We start from the raw sequence: 27,663 nt of genomic DNA, 5'->3' as shown, positions 1-27,663 counted from the left end.
TAAAACAACTCAGTTTTGCCAGAAAAATTGCAACAAAATCCAACATGCATTTACTCATTCCCGCTCCAAAATTCAAATACCCAAAAGAAGTAGTATCGATATCGATATCGATACCATCTCAGTCTCAATATCACCCATAGGATCCATCCTTCTCTCGTAGTACTCTCACACACATCAGACGTCTTTTCTTCGAGGATTAGCAAAGTTACATACCTCATCATCAGACCTCCCCGCAGGTATCCATATGATATAATGGCCCCACCACAAGCCAATGCAAAGACGGTGCAATACCGCAGAACCCATAATCTACTTCTGGGCACCCGACTTCTCTCCCAACGGGGCACACCGTCACCGTTCACACTCATTTTAGACAGCTTAGAACAGTCCTCTGCACCTCTAGTAGAAGAATATATCTCCCGAGCAAAGGTGGGGAAAAGGCTTCATTCACCAGATACTACCTAAAAATAAAAAAAGTTTTTAGACACTAATAATGCAAGGATGAATATATAGCTACTACGGGTGAACATAATCTACATCTCGTTCACCACACTCCGACCTCCAAAGAATGTCACCAAAATATTAAAAGCCCGTGGTAAATCACTGGATGCTTTACAACGGGAACTCATTGCTGCCACCACCCCAGCAACCGGCGGAGGACATCCAGATCCTACAAAGGTTCAAAATATGATAATCATTGACTCTACAAACCATTTGGTATCAATCTCCAGCGAAGAAGTAGGAGGTGCAAAATCCAACATGAGTCTTTCCTATTTCCTATCTTCAATCCTCGCCCCATCAGTCACAATCATAGCAACATACCACACCGACATCCCCCGAATATCTACATCTACAAATAACGCATACAATCCCGATCCCCTAGATCTTTTAAAATACCTTTGTACAACTCTAATAACTGTCTACTCCCCTTCCCACATCTTTACCCAAAAGAGGGCATTGGATAAATCACTACCACCCCCGAGTTTTGGACTTGACGAAGGAATAGAAGGATCATTGACAAGTCTTGGTTCTAACACCGGATGGTGTGAGACCTGTGGTATCAACGATAAATCACGAGGGTTGATATACGAACTAGAACATAGACGGATGTCTGGTAGAGCTATGAGCGAGTGGTTTTTCTTGTTATGTCATGCGCCTTCTAAAAAGTCGAAGGAGAGGTTGATATTACTTGAGGATCATCCGGCTTATAATCCTACTATTGTCGAAGCTTCTTCTTCGGGGAATGGGAGTGGAGGAGCGGTGGAAGATAGTGATCTTACGTTCTCATTGGGGTTGACGGCGAAACAGAAGAGTGATAGGGAAGGGGTGGTGTTACCTTACTTTGATGCACAGAGTGAGGAAGGTGGGACTGGGGGTAGGATATTGTATGTACCTGGGAGAGAGGACGATTGGGATGATGAGGAAGACGAGATATAGATATCTTATTTTTTAAAAAAAATTTATTCACGTTTAGAATCATAGCATCATTCCTATGGCCATACTTGGACTTAAAAACTCGGTTCAACCTTTGAACAGAAATATGAATCTCAGGGTCATACGGAAACTACCTCAAAGCAGAATCTCAAGGCCCAACAGGACCCATGCGTTAGATTAAGCATTTAATGGAGATTTTATGCCCCAATTTCTTCCCAAAGACCAAGTATCACGAATAGAAGAGGAAGAAGAAGAGGAGGCGGAAATTGAGTCCCTCCCCCTCAAACCTCCCATGTGCCCTTAAACCCCCTAATAAGACCCCATATACAACCTCAAGCCACCTCCCACGCGACTACAGAACCAACTTGTCCATTCTCATCATATATACTATATAAAAATAAAATAAATAAAAAAAACTCCCACGTATATATCCCCCTCCCGATCACATCTCATGAAGCCACAACAGATCTCCAGCGTGATCTACGGCGATACCACCACCACCACAGCCCAACGACAACAGCGCAATAACAATACCAACAATAGTAGTAACTCAACTTCATATTCAAGGTCCTCATATTACAACGGCAGTAGAAGTAACTACGCCAGCCGTTCACAGGCTTACTACCAATCCTATCCGTACTATCGGTCGAACAGTACTAGTCGGAGAATGGATTCTGGAGGCGGTGGAGCAGGAGGGAGTGGAGGGAATCTTAATAATAGTAATGGTAATGATGGGAAGGGTACGAATGGTGGTAGTGGGGGGAGTATGAGTTATTCGACGGGGAGTGGGCCTTATGATGATGACTTCGGGTTTATGGAGTCTCAGAGGGGGATTTTGTTGGAGACGCAATTTGAGGGGGTTACGGAGGAAATTGATTTGGATAAAGAGGGGTTTGAGAGGCAGGAGTTGAAGGAGCTGAGGAGGAGGGATCAGGTATGTATACTCTCAGAATCCTCTTCTGGCCATGGGGTATCTGTGATTTGATAATTACTACTTAACTGATAATATGTTGATGATGTAAAGAAGATAAGAAACTGGTTATGCGCTCTGAGGTTTTCAACTAGATTGCTGAATTTATTATTGAGGTATAGTTCAGTTCTCCAAAATATATTAATATTGATATCCCTATCGTAAGAAGTACTCGCTAACACTTCATCGAATTGATAAATAGTCTTCTCGTCGTACGTACACGCTTTCTTAAATTTTAAATCCCCAAAATAACTTATACATATCAAACTAGGTCATCTTCGCAATCGATGCATACCAAATATGGGAACAATCACGATACCACAGAATAAGCCGTGGTCGTCCAGGAACAGCACCATACATCACAGCATGGCCAATGAAGCCGTATACACTCCCAGTGTAAGTCCTATTACATACACTATCGATTCATTGATTTAAACAGAAATAATTGACTAAGAACATCTAAAAATATATCAATAGATTTCTAATGATTGGCTTCGCCGCAACTTCAATAATTATAAACTTCATAACCACGGTTGTATCATGTTGTACATGCCGTCGTCTGCCACATAAAGATGGCAAGTTCGATGTATTTTCGTGTGTGGCTACTAGTATTCTTACGGCATTGTGGGGTTTGGCGGCGGGATTGTATCATGGGTTGAAGAAGGGGAAAGGTTCGTATTTTTTCTGCCTCATATATACATATATATTCGTTCAATAGATCCTTACATTTGAGGGGGTGGTGATATCAGATTACACATGGAAATCATGCTGACTTGGCCAAAATAGATTTATACAGTTACTCTTGTAGTCGTGTAACTTTAGCCCGAACAAGACATTTTCCAAGCATTGATTTCGATTCGGCTTGTAATATGCATGTAAGTGTCTTTTTAAACAATAAGAACATCGGTCACTCTGCCATGCCTGGGGTTTATAACTAATGTATTTTGAACAGCAAATGGTATTATGGGCATCCATCGCTGCATTTGTTATTAATACACTTGCTCTCGGAGAAATCGCACTTGTTGTGAAGAGGAGGAGTATTAGGAAGGATATGGGGCTTCTTGAGAAATTGAAGGTATGAAGGACGAAAGGGTTCGAGTTTATAATTTAGTAGTGCTATATATAGGTACCTAGGTAGATATTTAATTATATTAGGGTGACCAGAGGCATTTACAACGGATCTACTCAGAGCAGGCGTATCTATTATAGTATTTTCTGCCACGCGACTTCTCAATTAAATAAGACTCGTGGATTTTAGTAAACGGTTTTCATCGTCTCGATTTATTTTCTGCTATTTTCCGTATGTTAAACCATCCGAAGCAAAGGCCCTTTTGCTCTTATATATTATATTGATGGACATTTAGCCTGTGTAACCCTCCATACGCGATAGACCAACAAGTTCATTCAATTTCCATGATTTCTATGCCATTTCATATATTTATACGCTCTGCCCATCTATATATATGCACAAACCAAACGACGTATGGTAAAAAGAAAGAACCATCCCTTTCCGCCAATTTCCATTATAACATTAACCTGACTTCTTTTTCCTCTGTTTTACACCTTCCTTCGAGCTCTCCGCTTTTGTTTCCTTCTCTTCCTCTACTTCAGTCTTTGTGCTCTCATCTTTCTCTTCTATTGCCTTTGTTTCCTTCTTTTCATCATCTTCTCCATCACCTCCCTGGCCGAATTCGTTGACACGGCTGTAGTCCACGCGGTACGACCAGAGTTGGTAGAGATAAATGAAGAAGATACTGTAATTATATTAGTCTCATCACGGTCTAGCTACTAGTTTTAAAAAATAGAAGAAAACTTACACGTCGTCTCTAAGGGTTGCAATGCGATGGAGTGTTGGCATCTTAATAGTGAAGGCAAATAGGTCATCAACGAAGGTGTCTAAAGCCAGGGTTAGTAAATTGTATTCTTTCTTTGGCTCAGGAGACTATACGTACTCAAAAACTTGTACATCATAGTCTTTCTTGGCATGTGAGCCACCGACCTGAGACGGTAGTTGATATATAGACTAGGTACCATCATCAAGAACCCGTATGCGTAGACACTCCCTATTACACTCATTAGCCAACAACCCCCCAGAAAAATTACTAGCGAAATAAAACGGAAGATATTATACTCACCAACAAGTGTCGTGATAATAAAACTATACCAACTCTTATGCTCCTCATAAACCAAACTATAACCCGCGTACGCCAACAACAGCGGTACCGCGACAATCATCAAATATTTAAACGCAATTTCATCATACTCCTTCGTCTTCTCTTCGGTTTCACTGAGTTTGTGTTTATCTTCGAAGGAGATTTTATAACCAAGTAAAGTGCCTGGAGCCTCACGGACTCTGACGTTGACGACCGTGGTGATTTTCCAGGCTTCTATTAGTATACCTGTCCCCTGACCGAACAAGATCATCCATGAAGTGCCATCCGAGTTGTCAATGAGGTAGAGGAAGATGATAAGTTGCATAATGACGTTGCCAAGAATGGTGCGGAAGGAGACACCGACATTATCTTTCTTATTACGGAAGTGGGACTATATATGGCACACATCAATTAGTGCCTGGATATTCCAAATATTTTGAATTGTAGGGAACTTACGATATCGCTCTTGAAGGCCAACATTTCGAAGACAGTGTGAAGAAGGGAGACGATAATAGTAGTGGAGAGGAGGTAGATGTTGGTGTCGATTAGAATACGCTTTACTTCCTCGAGTTCGGCTCCCTGGGCATTGTTCTGCTGGGCTTGTACCTTGAACGCTTGGTCCATGGAGGCATAGATGTTGTATTTCCAGTTTGGGATGTTGTAAACGTTAATGTGCAAGTCTTGGGTCCTATTTGATAAAGATTAGGATCAGGGTGTAATACCAATAGCTGAAATGAATGAGCTTACTTGACGGTCTCGTTGATTGGCATCATATGTTCCTTTAGGAGCCAAAAGTCATTGACAAAGACAACCGGGTAGAACCAACTGTTCTTTCCGTATTGGTCTCGCGCACCATTTCTTTCCAAGCTATAATGTTGTCGCATCGCCGGGTGCATGCTAGGATACTGTTGGGGTCCGGTGTTTCCGACTATATTGATTGTAACATTTGGATGCCAATAAGTAGCGACGGTGGGTCCTTCGGTATGTGGTTCCGATTCGACCTCCTCCTCGACTTCTTCGTCTTTGTTCCCACCCAAAAGCTTCTTAACCTTAGCAATCTTCTTCTTCGGCATAAACCGGGTAAGCAATTTATATTGTGCAAAGCTGTTCGAGGCATCGTGGTCTGTGATTCCGTGCTTGTGGACATATATAACAGCCCAGAGGGTTCCATTATGTTGAACATGATCGCTGAATTTAACGGTTGTGCTGACCCCCCTGTCTTCGCTGGTGTCATCCATTTTATAGTTTTCGGTGTGGAAGACGCGGTTTTGCTGGATGATTGCGGGATCTGCGAGATTGAGGCCACCGGGATGTTCGGTAATATATACGGAGATGTCGACCGGTTGAGAGAACTCCCAGAGAGGATAGATCATGTCAGGTACACCTTTATATTCATACTGGTCCGCTTCGGAGGGGTCGAGAGGAGGGGCAGGGTAGACGGGAGCAGCTTTGTTAGCAGCTCCCGGGCCCGGCTTGACCCATCCCATCTGTGTTCCTGCTATTTCTATATTTTCCAAAAAAGAAAATAGAATTTAAAATAGGGTTAGTTCCTTAGTCTTTGAAGCATTTTGAGGAGTTTGTCAATGTGGATTGGAGAGGGACAGCTACTGACTCCAGATGGATTGGAACGCGATGACCATGATGACACTGTTCACAATTGTCCTCCATATCGGCGTCTATGATGCGAATTTCACCGTTAGCTCGAAGCCTTTAAAAAAAGCCCAATTGATGGCTATCACTGTTCGTGAACATGTCGATGCTAGAGTGGTGATTATAGTAGACGTACATCTTCGTTCTGCGCCGGGCGCCTCTGGGGCTGACCCTGACCTGGAGGCATCTTTGCGGGTTGTCGTATTCGATACCGCGAAACCCGAAGATTAGAAGGAGTCTAATTCGGATGAGAATCGAGCAGACGCGAAGATATATAATGTGTATATCTATTGACGGAGCATCTGGAATTCGAATGGATGAAGTCTTATCGATAGTAAACGTTAACGTTTACGTGGAAGTATATTGTAAGTATGGTATGGAGCAGAAACAGGCCTTGACTGTGCTCGGACATGGAAATATGCACGCCATTGCAAGGGTCCATGCCCGGCCATGGCCATGTCCACCCACCAAGCTATGTTGCACCGACAATCAAAATCAAATAAGTACTTAACTACTTATTACATGTAAGGATACTGACTTAAGTAATAAATAAGACATGCAATGACCGTGGGAATGTGAATCCGGCTGCATTGCACATAAATCATCACATGCTTTCGAACATCCATACTTCTTACCCTTACTCTTACTCATATCCATTGTCGGTACTATGTAATAGTGTCCTGTGGAAGAGTGTTGTTACATAACAGACCGTCTGGCTGGCGTCATTCAGTTGCTCAATACCAAGAACTCCTCCGGGTTCATCCATCGCAGCTCTTTAACTACACTACAACCCGCCACTTATCTTTTTTTCTTTTCTTTTCTTCTTCTTCTTCTCTCCTCTTTTTTATATATTATATAACCTCTCCCTTCTTATTTCTAGTAGATTGCTTCTTAGATATATATATATATATATCAATCAATACATATCTACTTCCCATACTTACATGAATCTACCCATCTAACAGCGGGCGGCAGGTCACCGGAGGCCTCCGAAAGCTTAACAATCTCTCTCATCGTGCATCGCTGTTTTCGATCTAAAAACAAAAAAAAACTTATATCGATCGCATACCTACCTGCTTTAATTCCAAGTACCTCGTAGAATTCGTATAAACGAGGGAACTCCCCCCAGCCGGGCAGCTCCAAATCTCACTCGAGCCACCATACGATCCTCACTTTTCCCCTGCGCCTGTGCGGGCGATTCAGGCGATACCCAGTCTTCTTCTTCAGCGAACGCCCGACCTGCCCGATTGCCTGCAGTGCTAAACCCAACCCCGGACAACAACCCAGCTTCTGTCGCTAGTCCCGACAGTGACGAAATATCTCGTATTCACCAGCAGCACCAGCAGCACCAGCAGCACCAGCAGCACCAGCAGTCGTCTCCCGGTGCGAATTCAAATCTTCCACCAGAGTATACTCCTAGAGCATCTGTCGCTTCAACGTCGGTGCCTCATCAGCAGCATCAGCATCATCATCATACCAGACACCATTCCGTTCCCTCGATAACCGGCGAACAGAAAGGTAGCGAAACCGAATCAGTTGATAATAATAGTAAACGAAAATCTAGAAGGATGCCGGCTGTCAAACAAAGAAAAGTTGCCATCGTCGGGAGCAGGGCTGTTGGTATGTATTATTATCATTATTATTATTCTTTTTCTTCTTCTTCTTTTTCTTCTTTTCTTTCCTTCTCAATGTTCTATATGTTGAGAGTATTTCATGCCCACAAGGAATCTATTAACTGGTATTGTTTGTGCGTGAACAGGGAAATCCTCCCTAACCGTCCAGTTCGTCGAAAATCATTTCGTCGAGAGTTACTACCCAACAATCGAAAACACCTTCAGTACCGTTATCAAATATAAGGGACAGGATTACTCCACCGAAATCGTCGATACCGCTGGTCAGGACGAATATAGTATTCTCCAATCGAAACATTCAATTGGGATCCATGGGTACCTTATAGCGTACTCCGTCACCTCCCGGCAATCGTTTGATATGGTCACTGTCATTAGAGATAAAATCCTCAACCATCTTGTAAGCCTTTTTTTTTTTTTTGTCTTCATGAAATCAAAAACGGAAAAAAAAAAAAGAATGTGAGCTAATCACTTTAGTACGGAGAAACACAGGGTGCAGAATGGGTCCCCTGCGTGTTAGTCGGTAATAAATCCGATCTTCACATCCAACGACAGGTATCACCTGAGGAAGGCAAGGCGCTCGCCGAGGAATGGAAGTGCTCTTGGACCGAAACCTCTGCCAGACATAACGAGAACGTAGCAAAGGCGTTCGAGTTGTTGGTCGCAGAAATCGAAAAGTCGCAGAACCCGGCGCAGCCTCCTAATGGTGGGAAGTGTGTGCTCATGTGAGTTTCGACTTTTTTTCGATTTCGTATGCGATTAAAGTTTCTGGGTACAGTCCGATATGGTGTTTATATGTATTGAATAGGATTTTGGACAGCCTCCCCTCTCTTTTTTCTACATATTTCCTTTTTTTTTTCCAGTTATTTTTCGAGACATTCTTTCTGCGCCGGCAATATACCTGTCCTATTGCTAGAGTTGCTATATAATCCTGCAGCTTTCTCTTTTTTTGAACAAGCAGGCGAAAAGGAAAGAATTTATATGGAGACTGATTGCCCTTTTTCTTTTGGATTTATTGTGGGGATGCGGGGAAAGCCTTGTCAATTTTGGGGGAGTAATGCTTGATATTGTCCGTATGCCCGACCACACCCAGGCTTGGAGTTTAGTTATCCTTTTTTCCTTATTCTTCTTCCATCCTTGATTTCAGGCAGAGATGATCTAAAAGGAGCGATCTTGATAGCTTGAGCCTCATGACTAGATCACCAAGATGTTTGGAGGAGGCTCTGCTACAGCTAGCGAAGCTAGTTAGATTAATAACTCTACTATAGCATTCTCACGGCTGATCTCTCGGTCTGGTCAGGTGCTCACCTTTACTTAGTATGTATTAGAATGAAAAAGAAAGAATTGTGTTTATAACGAAAAGAACCGAAGAAAAACATACTTGGAAAGGCTTTCAATTCTGTGAGATACTTAATTATAAATAATACAAATCATTCTTCTGCGATCGATAGCCGACGGAAGGCGGGCGGGAAACGTCATAGCCTTGTGGAAGGTATATATTGCAATAGCACCAATAGTATAGTAACCGAACAGCCGCATGCCTCAACCGGGCCTGAAAAGGTTGACTTGAATTCATAGACCCGAAGGCCGTTTCATCTTCACTATAGATTTGGAATTAATTCGATCTCCATCTGGTTAGGCGAATTCATCTATAGCTATACTATTAACACTTCCACACTTATCATCTTGATCTCATACTGAATAGATTGATAAACGTACCGCAGCATTCGCACGAGACCACATCTCGACATTGCATAACAGGTGGGTACATACATCCAGTCGGGGCGAGGGCCGCTATAATCTGGGCCTGGGCTAAAAGCGAGTGCTATATCTTTTGTCCCAAATCAGCCTTGGCCGTTCTTTGGTCCTTGCCGGCTGCGGATTTTTTTCGGTCTTGGTGCCTGGTAACCCCGTTCACAAAAACTCTGGTTGCGGCTTGGTGGGTTAGGTTGGGTACCTGTTTGTTAGGCTACGCAGGCGAAGCTAAGCTAAACCGATGGCCCGACTTTAACAGTTAAGTCAGAGTAGCTATGATCTCAGAGAGGTCTACCACCACCGCCACCCCTGTAAATATATTAATTTAGAATAGAATCCTCAGAACGGCAGCCTTGGTTTAACTATGACTAAGAATGTTTTTGTTCAGAAATGTTGGTTTAGAGGGGACTCTATAGATCTAGTATATATCTAAGTATGAATATACCGGATCATGTATCTTTCTAGTTTCTTGTTAATTGTTTCTTGCTTGAAGATAACCTCATCTGCAATCGCATATACAAAAAAAGACACATTATCAACACAGATATAACGTTTCAGCATTGACGGACTGGAGCGCATTCGTTTCAAAAATCTAATATCCTTCCATTCGGGGCCTATCAGTTCTAATCTATAACCAAAAGAAACCAAACTCACATAACTTATATACACTTCTTCTAATTAAAAAGAAGATATATAATATAATTAATATCTTTTTTATAAAAAAAACATGCGTCGAACAACAAACGGCTACTTCGGGCCGGAGTATGATAACAGACCTACGTTCAGAGTCCAAGCACGATGGTTACTCATCCGTTACATCCAATCCTTCGGCTGTCTAATCTGTCTACCATTTTTTGTTATCACCGCCAATTCTAGAGTTTCGTATGGTAGAAATGCGCCCAAGTTTATTACTATCGACGGCGGGTGGGGGTATATTCTTGCTATCACTTGCGTAAGTCAGAAACGGAGTCCTTTGTTCTATTCTATTCTGATTTAAACTCTTCGACCAATTACCTAACTAACTGATCTTAAAATATAATTATAGATCTCGTTATATATCTTCCTCTCAACCGCCTCTTTCTTCTTTATCTGTTTCAATGTAGTACTCTCCCCCATCGAAGGGTTTGGGGCCGACGTATTCATCCTCGCACTGTGGATCGCATCGCTAGCTGGGACAATAGTCGCCCGGATCAACTATTCAAAAGCGATATCCGCAGCGCAGAGTAGACAGATATCGACTCCGAGCACACCGGGGGTAGGACTATGGATACTCTTTATTTGTTTGGTGGTTTGTATGTAAGTAGAATATATCCCCTTTTTCCTTCTCCTCCTTCTCCTCCTTCTTCTTCTAGTAGTATATATAATATTAACCATTTCTTTTTTCGGATATACAGTATATTATCAATATACACAACCTACCTCTCATACCTCCAACTCGCAGAATACCGCCAAAAACTCCGTCAAAGACGTTCACTCGACGCCACCGTCTCCCTCGTACCCCCTTATTCCCCACCTCAAACAAGTACATCAAGCAATACTACTACCACCACCACTACATCGTCTCCACCCCAATCACCACCCCAAACAGCCGCAAGACCTGTATCAGTTGCATCAAGCCTCTGGTCAAGAATCCGTCCCACTTCTTCATATTCAACTTCTACCACAGCAACAACAAGAATAACAGGTTGGAGAAGACAAAGAGATGAAGAAAGAGCAGGAGGAGGAGGAGAGGAAGAACCAAAACCGGAAGAAACAACGGGTCTTACTAGAGAACAGATTATTGCGGAACGTGTTGAGGCTGTTAGGGCTCCACCGACGTATTGGTATGCTACTAGTAATCGACCGAGGGTGGATGTTGGTACTACTAGTGTGCATGATCCTGAGGCGGGGGATGAGACTTTGCCGTTGTATATGCCGTGAAAATTGGTTAAAGGAGGCTGGTGTGGGTAGTTCTAATGTTTGATGGTGTATTTTCTTTCTTTCTTTCTTTCTCTCGATGGGAACTTTTATGAAGTAATCTGGTATTATATTCTCATACATACATGTACGGGTTATGGCGTTTCTTCTTTACTTTGTTTTCTGCATTTCGAATTTTCGTTTTCGTACAGCTTCCAACCAAGGCTTTGAAGTATTGTTTTTGAGTTACTCGACTTGAGAGTTGCTTTTGAGAGGCTAAATCGGGGGGATGGTTTCACAGCTGACATGACGAAGATGATGGTTCAACGTTTCACCACGAAATAGCCTGTATATAATCAATTGAAACATTGATCACTAGGTAGATGTACATACCATCTACAATCCACAAAACACCAGAATACTACTTTCACAAGATGTCTATCAAAAGATTCAGTCTAACGGTAATGCAATGTTGTAAATCGAAATAATCTTTTGTTTCCCTGTAGTATTCATATAGTATACACAATCGCAACTCCCATGCATCCCTGTTTAATAAAAAAAAACGGAATATACCTTTTTTTTCTTGTTTTCCACCAAAAAAAAGAAATTGGCCAAATCATAACGCCTTTCCCGTGATAGGCTCCATAAACGGTTCTTCGTAAGCCCCGTTCCCCCTCTTCCCATTAGTTAACAGGATTTCGCCGTTGGACAAAGACAAAAATAAAAATTCCGATTACCCCGGCATCCTGTTTTGTGTTACAGGTCTGATGTTTTCTCTCTCGTATAATTGAAAATCATCTTTGATTGCAGTGGTATGGGCCAACGGGTTATAAGTTGTATTCTTTGGTGCCCAACAGATAACCGTTGAGAACCACTTCTCCCTCTCAGTCTGTCTGTAAAAAAGTATCTAAGGTACGAAGTAGCCCTCTTTCTAATCGCTCGATGCGCAACCACTATATTACAAACCACATTTGTCAGCCATGAACACCAACAGAAGAGAAGAAAGAAAGGGTAATAAAAACTCACTGGCATCCACAATTAACGCACTCTACAGCGTTCCCTCCAGTCATCCTCGCCTTCGGAACACGACAAATACAAGTCGAACCGAAATTCGTCTCCTTGGTTTGAATACACTTCAAACAACATAGCTTCTCGTACCCTTGTTTCTTCCATTTGGCGATAAGTAGCGGGTCCGCGTATTTGTTCTTTAGAAGCCAGTCGTAGAGGTCTCTGCTGATGCCTTCTTTGAGGTACATGTCGTAGATATAACGGGAGCCTAAGAACAGATTAAAAGTAGATGTTAGACGGGATTGTCCTGTTTTTGTTTTTTATTTTATTTTATTTTTTTGAGCGTCCATTTTTGGTAACGGGGGATTCCGTAGAGCTCTCCCTCTCCATTCTCCTCCTCCACCATGAAGAGATAGAGAGAAAAGAAGCTTTACGATCGGAAAGGGAGTGATAACGGACGGGTCGGGAAACGAACGCACCTCATGCACGTTCCCGTGGGACAGAAAGAATGATAGTAGTGATTTTAATTGATTCCCTACGTACGTTGATGCGAGATCTGGAAGATAGGCCATAGCACCTCGTTCCTTCGTTTGCCATCATGAGGCGCGTTTTCAGCTGTTGTGAAGTTTCTGTTAGCTCCTTCTTTTTTCTTTCTCTTCCATAAGGCAAAAGGGCTTTCGACGAACCGTCTTTCATCTTATTCTCGAACTCGAGAAGGGTATCTTCGATATCATCGAAGCCATCCGGTGGAGGCTTGCGCTTGTTTCGTGTACGGATTGGTGGCATTGTTTTTTTGTGGGTTGGTTTGGTTTTGGTTTATGGTTTATGGTTTATGGATGTTGGAGTGGTGATGTTTGGTGACGCAGATGCAGTTGAGATGGGAGGCGCGACAGGCTTTGAAATCCAGTTTCAATGTCACGTGATGAGCCTCGTCAAATCCTTTCGAGATGATTCGACAGCAGAACTTCTAAATTTAGTGGAAATTATGGTAAAAATACTACGGTTTTCATATTCTTCATGATGAGATAATATTCAATACTCTATGTACACACAATCTAAAGAGCGAAAAAAAAAGTAGAAGACCTCGTACTCCAAGGGAATCATCAAATACCACCCTCTGAACGCCTAACTCGCAAAGCACTTTTTCTATCAATATCGTATGAAGGGGATTCGAGAAAATGATTTATGCAGCGACTTTGTTCCCTTCCGACTTCAATCTAGTCCTAAGCTCGTCTATACCGTCCATATCTTCAGCACTCAAGCTCTTTTGAGAATACTCTTCTTTTAACCCGTCCGGTAGCTTTGAAAGGCACTGGTCCAGTGCGAGCTGGTGGTTCCTGACAAAGCTGCTGATAGCGTAGAGAGCCTTCGATCTAACATCGGGAGCGGAATCGTTCAAAGCGAGGTGGATGAGTTTTTCTACACCTTCGGTTTTATGGAACTATTAAAATATCATCCAAACATATTAGCATCATCACTCTAGAAGAAAGAAGGGGGAGGGAGAGGGAGACAAAAGAGGGAAAGAAACCTACCTGATCCTGACTCTTCTCATTATTCTGCACAGCAGTCCCAATACACCACGCCGCCATAAACCTCATCTCCTTGTCAACCGCCTGTAATTGCCTAACGAGTGGATCCCAAAGCTTAAGGTTCTCCATATTATTCGCATTATCGAGATTCTCAACTAATTGTTCGAAATTATCGAAGGCGATTTCTCGGTTTTCGAGGGTGGCTGTGGGGTCGGTGATACATTGCATAGCTTCGATCATCATATCGGCATCGCTTTTGCCGCCCATGAGCAGCTGAGCTAGAGCATCTTGGTCTAGACGGGGGAGTTGACGGTCTTCACCCTCTTGTTCGGGCGCTGAGGCGGCGACGGACCAGGCGAGGACTTTTTCCATGGCTGGTTGGTGGGGCTTCTTTTTGGAGGGGTCTGTGTACTGTGTACTATGGATAGATTATGAAATGATGTGGTAATAAAGATGATACTGATTCTTTCAGGTAGGAGGTTGCTTGATTATATAAAATATATAGAATAAAGGGCTTTATAGCTTTATAGAAGCTGGTAGGAGTAGCTGATGTGATGATGAAGATTTGAAGATTTGTGACAAAGTAGAGCTCAGCTAGTTAAAGATCTAAAATTTGAGATCTCATCTGCCAAGGGAATCGGTCCCCTTCCAGGATGTTCCAGAACCTTCAACCTTTTCTCTCTTCTCTTCAACATCCACCAAAAAAAACACCATCACGACAATAACAATGTCATGACCTCCACCAAATCCAAAAAAAAGCGGAAACCAACCTCCTCCCTCCTCTCCCGTCGCAAAAATGGTCATCTCCCTCCTTCTTCCTCTTCTACCACCACCACTAACCCTCCTCTCCCCTCGAAACTCTCCCGCACCTTAATCCGTTCCCACCACACCACCCAAAAACGTCTCTCCCAAGCAATCCAACAAAACGATACAACCACAATCGCAGAATTAACCTCAAAACTATCCTCCTCAGGCGGTCTAGAAGCCTACCAACGTGCCAGTGTCTCAGGACAATCTTCAAAACGTGGTGGAGATAGTTCAAAAATCCTCGTAGATTGGTTCATAGAACTTGGAATCCCAAAACCGACTCACAAAAAATCACATAGCGGGAAGAACTCCAACAGCAATGGCGACAACAACAACAACAACAGTAGCAGCAGTGATGGTAGTGATGAAGGTCTATCGAACTACAGACTCCTAGAAATAGGTTGTCTATCACCTACGAACACAATACACTCCTACTTCCCAAAACCCCAACGGACGTTAATGGACCTAAACTCCCTACACCCGGATGAAATCCTCAAACAGGATTTCATGAAATTCCCGGTACCGCAATTAGCTGACGATGGATACGATATCATCTCCTGTTCATTAGTGCTAAACTACGTACCAACACCATCAGGCAGAGGAGATATGCTAAAGCACATAACATCATTCATGGAACAAGCACTAGAGAGACGTCGCAAGAGGTTAAAATCGCTATCAAATAACAGTACAAACAAAGAAACCACAGAAACAGACTGGTCGAGTACCTTCCCAGCCATGTTCCTTGTACTACCGGCCCCGTGCGTTACAAACAGTAGATATCTTACCGAAGACAGGCTGCAGGAGATAATGATATCCATGGGATATGAAATGGTTCGAAGAAAGTTGTCTCCGAAGTTGGTATATTATTTATGGAAGTTTGTTGGCAACGGGAGCAGGAAGAAGTTCAAAAAGACGGAGTTGTTACCGGGTGGGAAGAGAAATAACTTTGCGATTATCGTGGAGTAAGTTAGGTTCGATAGCGTTAATATGATTTTGGTTGGTTGTTTCGATGGCTCCGGTTGATGTAGCTCTATGTATGTACGATAGACGGACGTAGTTTCTATTGCATATTGTCATTTATAATTCCAGTATAATATTACTACGACTTCACGAAATTGAGATCCTTAGTTTTCTCGAGGAAACTATAAAATTCTATTCTCCACTCCCAAGGCCCGAAAATATATAAGGCCCGATCAGCTTGATAACTCAAAGCTGTGTAGTTCCTCAAATACAGATACACATGCACACTCATCCGCTAAAGTACTCGAACATGTTGCCAAAGCAAAACGGGAACAACAAAATAACAAAATAACAGTAAGACCCCCCATAATGAATTCAATGATAAATGAAGAGGCACCAATGATATAGTGCGACAGAAGAAAGTATGAAGGAGAGTCGTTTCGGTCGTCACGTTGTTAAGCAGAATGCAAGCAGTCAAATGAAAAGAAAAAGGACAAAAAAAAAGGAAAAAGAAAAAGAAAAGAAACAGAAATATAGTTGCAAGAAGGGAAAGGTATTAATAGATCCCGACGAATGTAATGGTGAAAGGACAAAGCCTTTCCTAAAGCTTGATCAAAAGCTCCCCGGATATGATGACGATTGGAATAAGGGAAGGCGGAAAGAGATATCCAAACCAACGGAATGAAAAAGATAATGAAGAAGGTTCAAAAATTGCGCTCCTTATCCACCAATTTGTTCTGCCGATAGCATGGTCAGAATGGTATGGGGGTGTAGAGGATAAAAGTTATCAAAGGAAGCCGAAGTAGAGGATAATGAATAAAGAAGAAAAAATATGATGGTTGGATTCGATGTAGAGATGCGTGTGGTCGGGTTTACGTAGATTTGGAGTGCTACTTTTGTTTGAATGCAAAATATGGGTATCTCAAAAATGCTGCAAAGGAAAGAAATTGTTGATCCAAAACGAGCAGAGAAATTTGAAGCATTGTCCTTCTAAAGAAAATGTTAGACGTCGTGGCACTAACAGGCGTTGGCGGGGTTGAAGCGCTTGTACGAACCTTACTGGGTAGGCGGTGTAGCGGTTGTGGGGGAGTTAACCGGCCTCTGTTCTACCTCATCGTACGACTTGACACTATCATAAGGAGGCGGTACCGAAGAAGGGCGTTCAGATGTTTCCACCAACCTGCTGGAGCTGACGATGCGGGTTGGAGATGGTGACTTGTCTTCATATGTGGAACCGAAACATTTTCCCAAGAAAGCCATAAAGCAGGATTGCTTTTTTCTTCGCCCAGAGCCAGAGCCACCTCGTTGAGCAGTCATAGCATTTTGTCGCTGATAATTGGGTGGGTTCCTGCGACGGTTGACCTCCTCGGCTGTGATCTCACCACGGAGGACTGCTTCCCACTCTGGTGGGAGTCCGGTAAAACCACCTGTTGTGTGATCGAATCCAACGTGGGTAACATGGTCGAATTGGTAGGGGGTACCAACCTCCATGGCCATTTTGTCGTCTGACATTCGAATTCCGATTTTTCGCAGAAAGGATGGGAATAAAAGGCCTAAGTTTGCTGGTCGGAATCCAATAAAAAGTGGAAAATTGGTGGGTTATAAAGAGCCGGATGCAAATCTAGAAGCCTTAGAGGCACGGAACTCTTCTATAACTGGAACAGTCGGAACGACAGAAATAGAGCCTAACAGCTGTGCAAGATAATCCACGCAACAGAACAGAAGCTCAAAGGACCGAAGTGTCGGGTCGGAGACTAGGTTGAGTTGACAGTTTGGTACTGTTGGTTTGTTGGTCCTACAACAGTTGCTGCTGGCTAGTCGATGCGCCTTTGAGTTGGCAGTAGATACTAGTACAAATAACGTCAAGTATCCTCGAATCGGCGGGCGTGATGGTTATAAAGTGACCCTGTGATAGCGCCGTTTTTTTTTGTGTACCTTGCAGGATCAGAAACTGCCAACCAGACCGTCTTCCACGCCGGTTATTGAAGGGAAAATAAGAGGGATATCCAGTCGACTCTGTCGAAGGAGAAACAAGCAGACGAAAAGAAGAGGTTGTGAGAATCAGGAGGAAGAGGAAGAGAGATCGGGCCTAGAAAAAGAGAGGAGGATGCTGAGGAACTGTGATGATATGGAAATCCTGTGAGCAGGCCCCCCAGTTTGTTTGATTGGCTTTGAATCGGGCTTTCCCGTATCCGTCCCGTTTCCTAACAGCTATTCGCTTGGTGTTTCTGTCTGTGGACCGTGTGGACCAGGACTGATTGTTTCAGCAATCAGTAAATTTCGAGTGCCAGAAAAACGTGCCCGTTAATCTGTTTGAAAACGGCAGTTCGTAAATCTCGTAAGGTTTGAATGAGCCGAAGATGGATCGTAAATAAAATTTCAAGTTTCAAGAGCAGCCGTCGAGAATGAGGACCCCTTGGAGAACAACGTCCCTGTGTGGCTGTGAGTATATATTTATGCCAAAAGTGTACAAGAACACAGTGAAAACGGTTTGTCAAAGAATTGAAAGCGTTCCTTAGTGATATAATCCTTTTGCGGGGAATATCAAGACGGTCTGAGCGGAACCATAACCCGATTCAAACGGGCGAAGATGGGGGGAAGAGATGAGGGGGAGATGAGCACGAGAGTGTTTTATTACCTTGGAGGAAGCAATAACGGAGGGTTTTATTGCTGTTAAAAGAAAAGAAATAGGAGACCAAAAGAGGTTTAACGAGATCTTATTGTAATTTGTCTAAGAGATAGTGAGATAAAAAATAAAATGAATCCGTGCTATCGATAGATATCCTATCAATGTGATGATGTATTGAAGAAAGATGATGTCGGTGGGAAATTAAGAAGAAGAAGAAGAAAAGAGGCGGTGAATGCACAGTTAAGGAGGATGGGGATGAGGAGGAGGTCTGTCTTGTCCTGGGCGTGTGTTGCCGCAGTGGGTGCAGCAGCAGCAGTATATGTATAGTATGTATGTATGTCTAAGAAGTAATGTTGTATGTGTAGACCTGCAGCCGTTCAAGCTAGTACTTGCTACCACCACCTACTTGGGTAAAGTAAGTATGCTATTCTACCCGATTTCCTGGAGCAGAAGAAAAAGAAGAACAGGTGCAAGTACAAAAAATAAAAAAAGAGAAGGGCCAGGTATGGGGAGGGGGAGGGGGCTGAGAAGCTTTTTATCAAGACAGACAGCCCTCACTACAGTCGGTAAGTAAGTACCTATGTACAGCACCGTGCAAACGAGATCCTACTAAAGTGCATGTACCAATTCAATAGTTATCCGAGAACGGCTGGAAACAAATAAACGGAGGGCAAGGAATGTTACGGGCGGTGGGAAGGGTAGACGCTATGTATGTAATGTACATGTGCGGTACATACAATACACCTTCGGATCCTACTACTCAATATTTGTAAGAGGATGGCTTAGTTGAGATATCAGAACAGGAGGAGTGCCTTGCTTCAAGGCGCTATCGGATGGGAATGACCTTGTCTAATCCATAACCTCATCGGTCAGGTCAGGTTTCCATGCCGGGTCCGCTTAAAAAAGGTACCAGACTCGAGCTGCTAAGATGTATCCGGCTGTCGCAATCCAATGCGTACCTGACCCATCTACTGCCTCCAAACCCAACCAGGATGGTGTGAAACGAATTGCAAGAGTATTAACTAAATACTCATAAAGTGCCAGGTATGTATACATTACATGCTTGATAAATGACAGTATCATACGTTGACCCAACGGGCATAGTATACATACATAACGTACGTCTCTGCCGTCTACCTACATACACATCAAGAAGGAACGAGTTCGCCCATGGTCATCATCCCATACAAATGTTACCTGGCAAACCTCAGCCAGGCTGCTGTCCTTTTAACCCGTTGGGTGTGCGGTTCTCACAATGCTGTCGAAGAAGAAATATATCTGATACACGCGGGAACCCAGAAAGACCAGATGATTCGAGTTTTATTACTTTTTTTCCCCCTTCTAATCGTTGGATGGCGGCGGAGCTTGTGCGAACAGGGGTCTAGTTCTGACAGAGTGTGGGGACGGCCAATTGCCCTCTGGCTAATTCGACGAGCAGGCTTTTACGATTGCGGTGCGTGCTTCATCTTCAGATGGAAATCTGATCACTCCACGAGCTTTTCACGAGCGAGCTTAGCTTACGTACCAACGGCATATAGCCTGATAGATTCATTTCTTCCCGTCTCTTTGGAAGCACACCGACATGCCTGCCTGCCTGCCTCGATGATGCGGTAACTCGTAGACGAATATATCCAGGATGTAATATTTTTCCTGGGTTTATTTAGAACGCTTGTAGCGGGCTGGCGAAATCTGCAAGCCCTCGACGAAAGGATCACCGGACGGTAAGTACCATTTCAAAATCATATGAATGGACTTGGTATCTGCAGTTTTGTCCCTCTGGTACCTGATTCAAAATAGAACACAGCCATCGACACGACTGTGCTCGTCTTCATCGCCGGTACAGTGCACCGGTGCCTTAGTTTCTTGACATGATGCATTAGCTTTCCCTCCTTCCGAATTCCCACAATTTTTTCTAAACATAACCCGCATCAATCGCCGCCCATCTTTCTCCTTCTAGTTACCCAAGTGGAGCGAGGGCACCGCCGGCCTCCCCGTACAAACCAGCCGGTGTCATGTCAGCGAAAGACAGACAGAAAAGAAAAAGGCAGCGATCAAAGTCCTAATGATGCATCTTCTTATGTTTCACTCTCCAGCCGCAAAAGTTTCTTACAAAAACGTCAGATTCAAACTCAGACAGCTGGATCTCACAATAGGATTTATTCCTACAACATTGCATTTTTGGAGATTTTTGAGTCAGGAACATTTTACGAGAATGTTCTGAAAGTATTGCGCAAGTCGAGTCCACCAGGTTGTAAGGCTAGGGTACGACGCTGCTCATGACGGCAGCCTGTCATGAGACCCTTTCAGGTACCTCGACTATCCATGTCAAAACCAAATCCCAATCTGCGAGCTCGGTTGAAGGAAAAACTCCTCAAAAAAAAAAAACACCATCGAAAATATCCAGGCGGGCCAAGACTCTCGTATTAATCTAGAAGGTCGATCATAGACCTCAGCAATATATGAAGACGGGGTCCGCCAGTTTGGAATTTGGCACATGAACACCTTGGAGCCCCCAACATCACGGACAAAATGCCACCAGTATATCCATTGACATATATCGATGTCAGAGACACTTTCTACCCGGCCTAAGCGAGCACTTTATTCCACAGATAAAAAAGCGAGTTTCAAATATGTTGACCCAAAGAGGTTATCTATGAGTTTGTACCGCAGTGTATCGGAGAGAGCAGCCTTCGATGCCGGCTGACCCTTGTTCACTAGCAACCGTGCACCATTGAGGTACTTGAACCGAGCTTCTCAATTCCCTTTGAGCATTCGCCTATCTACCTGGGCAAATGCGCAATCAACAAGGTGCCCGCGGAGGCTTGCAACAAAAACAAAGAATACACTCCATTCTGTCGAATCTATACCGTGTTTAGAATGCATATGCGAATACAGCCTTAATTTGGCGTTTTAAGTCTGGTTTTCACGATCTCGTGAGCGGCTCGTCGGTGGGGTCATTTATGCTGTTATCAAGGAATTTTTGATCCCAAAAAAAAATCTGCAAGGCGTGTGAAGAAGAAAGAGGGATAATTGATCAGTTGAAAGACCACCATTCGGGTTAATCCTGCCACGCCGCCACTTTCGTTGAAATCGCCGTCGGTTTTAACAACCATTTTAGCATAAATTTCTCTTCTTCAACAAAAAACAAGGAAGATTTAATGTTCGATTATAAATTTAAATTATGAGGCTTCAAATTCTAACGCCCAGACATGTGGAGAGAATTGATTATTAGTTCGCTCGCCCATACGGAACTTTTGGGTACCGACATGTTACATGTTTCAAGCCTGCCTTTATCCTTCCGCTGCACTGTGACCTGGCGATATCGCTAAAGTACACCGCACATGCCTCGAATTCCCCAGACCATATGTCGACATGTGGACATACATGTGGACATACATGCTTCTCAAGAACGTTATCGTGTCGGTACCTGCAGGCTGCGTCTACTGAAGAAAAAATAACGATTTTATTTCGAATCACATTCTTGAGTTATTCTTTTTCCGGCCTCAGAAACGGTAACTTGCGTTTCGATTGCATCCGATAGCTGTAATATTTACAGACCCTTGACAGTTAACTTCAGTCGGTGTATAGTATTGAGCTAACATTGTTCTTAAAACCGACGCCAGGGATGTTCTATCCAGATATCGACAAATCGGAACCAACTAACCATGGGTCTGCCCTTATGAACAAATCGCTTGTCTGCCTCGATACCATGTGGTACATCTTAATCTAATAGTTTAGGCAGTTCAGCAACAGACGCAATTTTTTTTCTTGTTGGAAAATCAAAAAGTCAAAAAGTCATAATAACCATGATATCAATTAATTTGTCGACATCTTTGGCAGGTGCAATATCGCAATACCCGAAGAATGCAACCAACCTAATCTCCCTTCGGTGTCAAATCAAGCTGAAATTGAAATATGATGTGAATAGAAGCCCTTCACCCACACCATTTCGATATCGGTTTATCAGCCGATCCGAGCGGAGGCAAGTATTCCAGCCCGTCTATCAAAATCCAGCAGGCTTAAGAACTCAAGTCGCATCGAAATCTCCAGAGCAGCACCGTCCCTGCTTCCGTGCAGGCAACTGACAGGGAGCAGCCCTGGAGGGCACACAGGCGAGCTCCAGCATGACCATAGACATTCCAACAAGATGTTTTGAATCCAGCCAGTCAGATGCGATTATTCATCCCACAGTCGTCTGCACCTGTCTATGGCATGCAGCATTAGCCCAGACCCGCTCAGACAGTGAGCGGCGAGATTCGACTAATTTGGTTTGACAACATCTAAGTAAGAATTATTTCGCTTTCATACTACTCGAGTATGTGGCGTTGGATTTTAGTACTCTTTTTCTATTTTTCTATTTTTTATTCCGTTTATGCATGTCATCGGCTAGTCGTATCGAAGGATTGATTAGTTCGGAGCAAACGATAGATATGACAACTGCAAGTACGAAATCTCACCAGCCTCGCAAGATCTCGGGTCGAAGATCCCTTTGCAGCTCTGTACCACATATATGAGCAGGCTGGGGAGGATTTTTAAGACTCTACTATCAACCAGCTGTGGGTTTTACGGGTGTGCATAACGGTAATGTCGATGTTTTCCCGAGGTTAAGCGACCATACATGTATCTTTTTGCCGTACTCCGTAATGCCCTGCTCATTCGTTCAAAGATTGACAGGAAGAAATATCAAAATTATTTCAAGGAGTCCGAATTGCAGGAAACATGTGGGTCTACTGTTGGATTTTTGACTACAACGCAACTTGGTCAAGTGCACAGGAGGCCTTGAACTGGCGGTTGCAAGATGTGACCATGTGCTACTATTCCTGCCTTGCTTGACTCGACGATCTTTCCTGCATATATTTCCTGAAACAAATTAGCGGGTGATTGATTCAGTTCCTGCACGCTTTTTATTACTCGTCGCAATATGCAAAACAGGCACCATGCAGAAATATGATATCTACTCGTAGATATTAACAGTGATTCAGACGTACATCTAGCTAGACCTATCTTCTGAATTCTTTCCGTTAGTATCATATTACAGTAAGTTCCGAATATTAGAATTGTAATATGTGACCTCAGTTTAAAGTACATAAGGGCTTCGCCTCTGCCATCACACGCCTTAAACCCGCCCATTCATGCATCCAAATTTATCTCCGTTTTCCAAAGATTAGATCTAGTTCCCCCCACCTAAAACCCCCCCATTCCTTAGCAGCAAGCCTCTTAAGCAAATTTAATCATCTAATTAATACGCCTTAAGATTAATTGAATAACCTCTTTGGTACTAGTCTTAGTGTATTGATCCCAGTAATTCGGATTATAAAGTTATTGGGCTGCAGGAGTTAATTGTTTAAATGCTATGCTCTCCGATCAAATAGCATATTCTAAACAGCTGAAGGTGGAATAATATATATAGCTGCATATTTATGGAAATCGAATTTCTATTGGCTTACATTCTACAAGCCATCTATAAAGCCATTTCCTGTATGCGAAAATTAATTGCGAGTGCGATGAAATTTCCGAAAGTTGTTGTACCCACTTATGCCTTCACTGCAGAATATACCACAAAAACCCCTTGTAGGGCTTAAAATGATGACGTGGCTGTAGAAATAATGTTATGGGATGTATATCACAAGCTTAATTTAATCTCGATAGTAAAATAGTGTTCACAGAGTGGTATCTATACGTCGCTGGATATGAATTAACAATCCCTAATACGCATCCGAGAGACTCATCGCTTGAAGGCTGAAACCCTAACATTTAAATTTAATCTCCTAGAATTCCGATAGGTTATGCCTCAAAGCCACTTAATTATCCCGCGACTAATTTGGTGTCCATATCTTTGATATTCTGATCAAGTGTTAAACAAGACTAGCCAATAATGTGGCAATTCTGTCATTTCGCGGGAGTCGGTATGGGGCTGTGTCCTATTCCCGCAACTAGAGCTATCCTTGCAATGCAGCTGACAGTCTGAGAAAGCTGTTAGCAGGAGCTTCATGTTGCAATGTTGGTTACACGAACATGGAATGGCGATCTTAGACGTATTAATTGGTCTAGCCTCGTATAGCTACTACTTAGGTAATTAAGTAATTAGGGAGCTATGACCACGAGCGTAATGGTATTTCTCAAAGCTTCTATTGGATTCTAGCTCCTGAAAATGAAAATATTTTACTAAGTTTTAGTTAGATAGTGCAGTGGTAAGAAAATGGTGTTTATCCATAGAACAAATAAATCATGGAAAGGCGTAAAAGTTGCAGGTGTTATATACCTATATAGGTATATACTTATATATAATGATAATCAAGATAAGTACTACAGAATCTCCCTTGCTCTAAATCGTCAGTACTGTATGACAGCCGAGCTTGATATTGAAGATATTGAACTATTTACTCCAAGAGGAAAGAAGCCGTCCTAAGAATACCAATAACGGGGGAAAGTGTGGGGAATAACGAGTGTCTCGTAAAAATATAAACCAGGGCAATGCACGACATCTAAACGCTAAGCTTGAATCTGAACTATCAACGGAATTAAGACAAGGAAAAGGTAGCAATGTCAGCCAAATTAGCATAGGGCTGACAGAGCTGAGCAAGGTTCAAAATCCAAAAAAGAAAGGAAAATTTCAAACGGTTGGGGCCCAAAAAGACCAACTCCACCAACTATCTGAAATCCAAACGTCGCAGGCTCAGCCTTTCGAAGATATTAATATTTATAACCATATTTCGAAGACCCATGCCGTGGACGCCGGTACCCCTAGTAATCAACGGCCCACCCGGCGTTCTCCTCTAGAAACTCCGCACAAACTTGCTTTAGTGCTAGATTTGGCCTTAGGTCTGAAACGCTTAAGGGCTCTCTCGTCAACGGGTCCGTGTTGCTCCTTCGAAGATGGTCCATGATGACAGGGCGGTCATACGAATGGCCGTTCTTCGTTACTACAGGATCTGTCATGATACTATAAACCTAGTTAATAGGCTATCGCAAAATACGGTGTGGCGCCGATGTCTCTCTGAAGCCCACATACCTAAATGATATAGAATCCATCAAATAGTCCGGTACCTCTCTCGGCTTATATCTTTGTGGGTCTGCCCTCGCAAACACATTCTCCAATTCATCCATCTGTACTCTCGCATCTTCCCTAATAACAGCGATTTCGCTTTCAAGGTCTCTTTCGCCGCTCGGCGAATCCCACTGTTGCTCCCTGAGGTCCAGGATCTTCCGTTCCGAGTCCCTTTTAACCAGCTCCTTCATTTGCTTTAACATAGAGTTATCTCTATCAATCCTATTTCTTTCCTGTTTCCTCCATCGCTGTTTTTTGGCCTCCAAAACGACATTGGCGACATCCGTGGCGGACTTAGAATTTTGAGCCACGGCTAGCTGGTAAGCCGTGTGAGCATAGCCAAGGGCCTCGCTTGGTCGGGAGAGCTGGATTAAGGCTTGGGCAGCCATGTAATAACCCTTCACTATTGTTCGAAGGTAAATATGCTATAGGGTTGAATCAAGAACCGAGTAGATTCTACATACTAGCATCTCGATTGAGGTTGATGGCGGATGTGCAATCATCTATGACGTCGTCATATCTCAGAAGCTTCATCCGCACCAGTGCGCGGTTTGTGAAAAGAGTGTAGTTGGTAGAGTCGATTGCTATTGCTTGCGAATACTTTTTATCCGCTGATAGCCAATCGCCGTTTTGGAAGAATCTACCATATTTTGTTAGCAGTTTATTCACTCGGAGTAAGTAGAGAAGGAAGTCTGTTCGAAGGTAGCAGACTGACACGACAAGGAGGGGTATCGAACTTACTTGTTTCCCGCTTGTTTTAGCTCTTCGGCGCTCATTTCGATGATGCTTGGAGGCATTGCCCGAGTATATTTGTTAAAATAAGTATACTTATGAATGAATCCGATGAAGTATCGTAGATGCCGGAAGTTCCCTTATTCTTTGCTTCCTTTCCTTTTGTACCTTTCCAGATCCAAGACGGAAAGAAAGTTTGGTAGTTTGTATAAAGACGGAGAAGGAGAAGAGGAGGAAAGAGAGGAAAGAAAAAAATGAGCTGTGAAGATTGAGTAGTTAGGGTGATGTAGTGGTTCCGGTTGCTTTGTATATCAAGTTCTGGTCGTCCAAACAACAGGGGTGGTGGCGGATGCAGCAACGTTCGATGTTTGAAGCAAATAGAATATAAAAGAAATCAGGCACGATTAAGCTGGAATTGACAGGCAAGGAAGCACGACACAAATAACTCGATAAAAAGCTAGTATTCTTCGAGTAAAATGACTGAGGAAAGAAGAAAAACAATATATTAAACTGAATGGTTACTTTGGACGAAAGAACGCTGGCGCCGGCCTTACAAAAGGCTCGCAAATATCTGTTTCAAAAATCAGTTGACTATTATGTGCAGCCTCGTTAAGTTATGCTTCGTGGCGGCGCTGGTACGCCAAAATTGAAGCCGGATGTTGGATTTGTCAGCGGCACAGAATCGATCTCGAAACATCCAAAAAAAGACCGAGTCATCCAAATGTCGAGAGAGTATATGAAGATCTTGCCGCCGATGTGCCCTTATAAATGCAAAAGACTTTATCCTAGGCTGTGAGGGATTCAGGGAGTTAACGGGGATGCTCGCGCGTGTAATTGGTTTGGGGTCAGATCAGATGGGTGGGCCTCGCAACCTCTTGAGCCTGATATGGACACACCAAACCAACGGCGGCAAGGAAGGAAGTTACAAGTCAGTTGGTCAGAACAAGCGAAAGTTCCAGAATCACGGGCTGTCCCTGACCGGCGTCCGTTGGCAGGGAAGAGCTTATACTGCTTTAGCAAACAGAATGCTTACAAGCTTGGGCAAGCTGTGCGTTTACACCCGGCCGTGTCAGGTCCTAATTCGACGGTATCAAAACACCTGTACTCGACTCTTGATCTGAGAGGAGTAATGCCCGGATGCCGGAAAGGGACTACGCCGTCGATAGATGTAAGACGGAATTCTAAGCCTTTATGTGCTCGTATATACTTGGTGAAGCTAGGATTTAATATATTTATTCCATATATTAGCATTCTAAATAGATACATACCCATGTCGATTATATAATCTACTTGGACTTTACTTAGGCTTGTGAAGGAAAGGAAGAAAGAAAGGAAGAAGTCAAAGAGACTTACGGCATCGAAACAAATAGCTCATTTCGTCGACAGCCAATTACCGCGATTGGAAGCTGCCCTGTAAATCCATAGATTGTGTGGAAGAATCCATTGAGGAATCTGGAACTGTGCGAC

The 27,663-nt window shown here is 43.2% G+C and overlaps 10 protein-coding genes across 10 annotated transcripts; 5 read left to right on the top strand and 5 right to left on the bottom strand.

The window, feature by feature from the left end:
• Positions 1-252: 252 nt before the first annotated feature.
• Positions 253-1,434, top strand: AOL_s00215g528 (uncharacterized protein; the record flags this gene model as incomplete). Its single annotated transcript, XM_011129730.1, has 2 exons — positions 253-426; positions 511-1,434. The coding sequence occupies 2 exons, from the start codon at positions 253-255 to the stop codon at positions 1,432-1,434; spliced, it is 1,098 nt and encodes a 365-aa protein (XP_011128032.1).
• A 448-nt stretch (positions 1,435-1,882) lies between these two features.
• On the top strand, positions 1,883-3,482 carry AOL_s00215g527 (uncharacterized protein; the record flags this gene model as incomplete). Its single annotated transcript, XM_011129729.1, has 5 exons — positions 1,883-2,365; positions 2,673-2,797; positions 2,879-3,072; positions 3,188-3,276; positions 3,354-3,482. The coding sequence occupies 5 exons, from the start codon at positions 1,883-1,885 to the stop codon at positions 3,480-3,482; spliced, it is 1,020 nt and encodes a 339-aa protein (XP_011128031.1).
• A 450-nt stretch (positions 3,483-3,932) lies between these two features.
• Positions 3,933-6,391, bottom strand: AOL_s00215g526 (uncharacterized protein; the record flags this gene model as incomplete). The annotated part of the gene is made up of 8 exons (XM_011129728.1): positions 3,933-4,155; positions 4,219-4,297; positions 4,354-4,464; positions 4,537-4,945; positions 5,011-5,242; positions 5,302-6,058; positions 6,167-6,230; positions 6,341-6,391. The coding sequence occupies 8 exons, from the start codon at positions 6,389-6,391 to the stop codon at positions 3,933-3,935; spliced, it is 1,926 nt and encodes a 641-aa protein (XP_011128030.1).
• Positions 6,392-7,772: 1,381 nt separating this feature from the next.
• On the top strand, positions 7,773-8,561 carry AOL_s00215g525 (uncharacterized protein; the record flags this gene model as incomplete). The annotated part of the gene is made up of 3 exons (XM_011129727.1): positions 7,773-7,824; positions 7,964-8,232; positions 8,325-8,561. The coding sequence occupies 3 exons, from the start codon at positions 7,773-7,775 to the stop codon at positions 8,559-8,561; spliced, it is 558 nt and encodes a 185-aa protein (XP_011128029.1).
• Positions 8,562-10,314: 1,753 nt separating this feature from the next.
• Positions 10,315-11,507, top strand: AOL_s00215g524 (uncharacterized protein; the record flags this gene model as incomplete). The annotated part of the gene is made up of 3 exons (XM_011129726.1): positions 10,315-10,539; positions 10,633-10,883; positions 10,982-11,507. 3 exons carry the CDS (start codon positions 10,315-10,317, stop codon positions 11,505-11,507), a joined length of 1,002 nt encoding a protein of 333 aa, XP_011128028.1.
• Positions 11,508-12,414: 907 nt separating this feature from the next.
• AOL_s00215g523 (uncharacterized protein) lies at positions 12,415-13,277 on the bottom strand (the record flags this gene model as incomplete). Its single annotated transcript, XM_011129725.1, has 4 exons — positions 12,415-12,436; positions 12,510-12,759; positions 13,035-13,106; positions 13,178-13,277. The coding sequence occupies 4 exons, from the start codon at positions 13,275-13,277 to the stop codon at positions 12,415-12,417; spliced, it is 444 nt and encodes a 147-aa protein (XP_011128027.1).
• A 397-nt stretch (positions 13,278-13,674) lies between these two features.
• Positions 13,675-14,392, bottom strand: AOL_s00215g522 (uncharacterized protein; the record flags this gene model as incomplete). Its single annotated transcript, XM_011129724.1, has 2 exons — positions 13,675-13,932; positions 14,024-14,392. The coding sequence occupies 2 exons, from the start codon at positions 14,390-14,392 to the stop codon at positions 13,675-13,677; spliced, it is 627 nt and encodes a 208-aa protein (XP_011128026.1).
• Positions 14,393-14,752: 360 nt separating this feature from the next.
• AOL_s00215g521 (uncharacterized protein) lies at positions 14,753-15,793 on the top strand (the record flags this gene model as incomplete). Its single annotated transcript, XM_011129723.1, has 1 exon — positions 14,753-15,793. One exon carries the CDS (start codon positions 14,753-14,755, stop codon positions 15,791-15,793), a length of 1,041 nt encoding a protein of 346 aa, XP_011128025.1.
• Positions 15,794-16,843: 1,050 nt separating this feature from the next.
• AOL_s00215g520 (uncharacterized protein) lies at positions 16,844-17,284 on the bottom strand (the record flags this gene model as incomplete). The annotated part of the gene is made up of 1 exon (XM_011129722.1): positions 16,844-17,284. The coding sequence occupies one exon, from the start codon at positions 17,282-17,284 to the stop codon at positions 16,844-16,846; it is 441 nt and encodes a 146-aa protein (XP_011128024.1).
• Positions 17,285-25,160: 7,876 nt separating this feature from the next.
• AOL_s00215g519 (uncharacterized protein) lies at positions 25,161-26,261 on the bottom strand (the record flags this gene model as incomplete). Its single annotated transcript, XM_011129721.1, has 4 exons — positions 25,161-25,359; positions 25,429-25,867; positions 25,929-26,104; positions 26,206-26,261. 4 exons carry the CDS (start codon positions 26,259-26,261, stop codon positions 25,161-25,163), a joined length of 870 nt encoding a protein of 289 aa, XP_011128023.1.
• Positions 26,262-27,663: the final 1,402 nt, after the last annotated feature.

Source organism: Orbilia oligospora, assembly GCF_000225545.1.
Source record: "Orbilia oligospora ATCC 24927 unplaced genomic scaffold scaffold00215, whole genome shotgun sequence".
NCBI classification, from domain to species: Eukaryota; Fungi; Ascomycota; class Orbiliomycetes; order Orbiliales; family Orbiliaceae; genus Orbilia; species Orbilia oligospora.
Note: the sequence above shows the minus strand (reverse complement) of the source record. Positions and strands in the feature narration are given on the sequence as shown.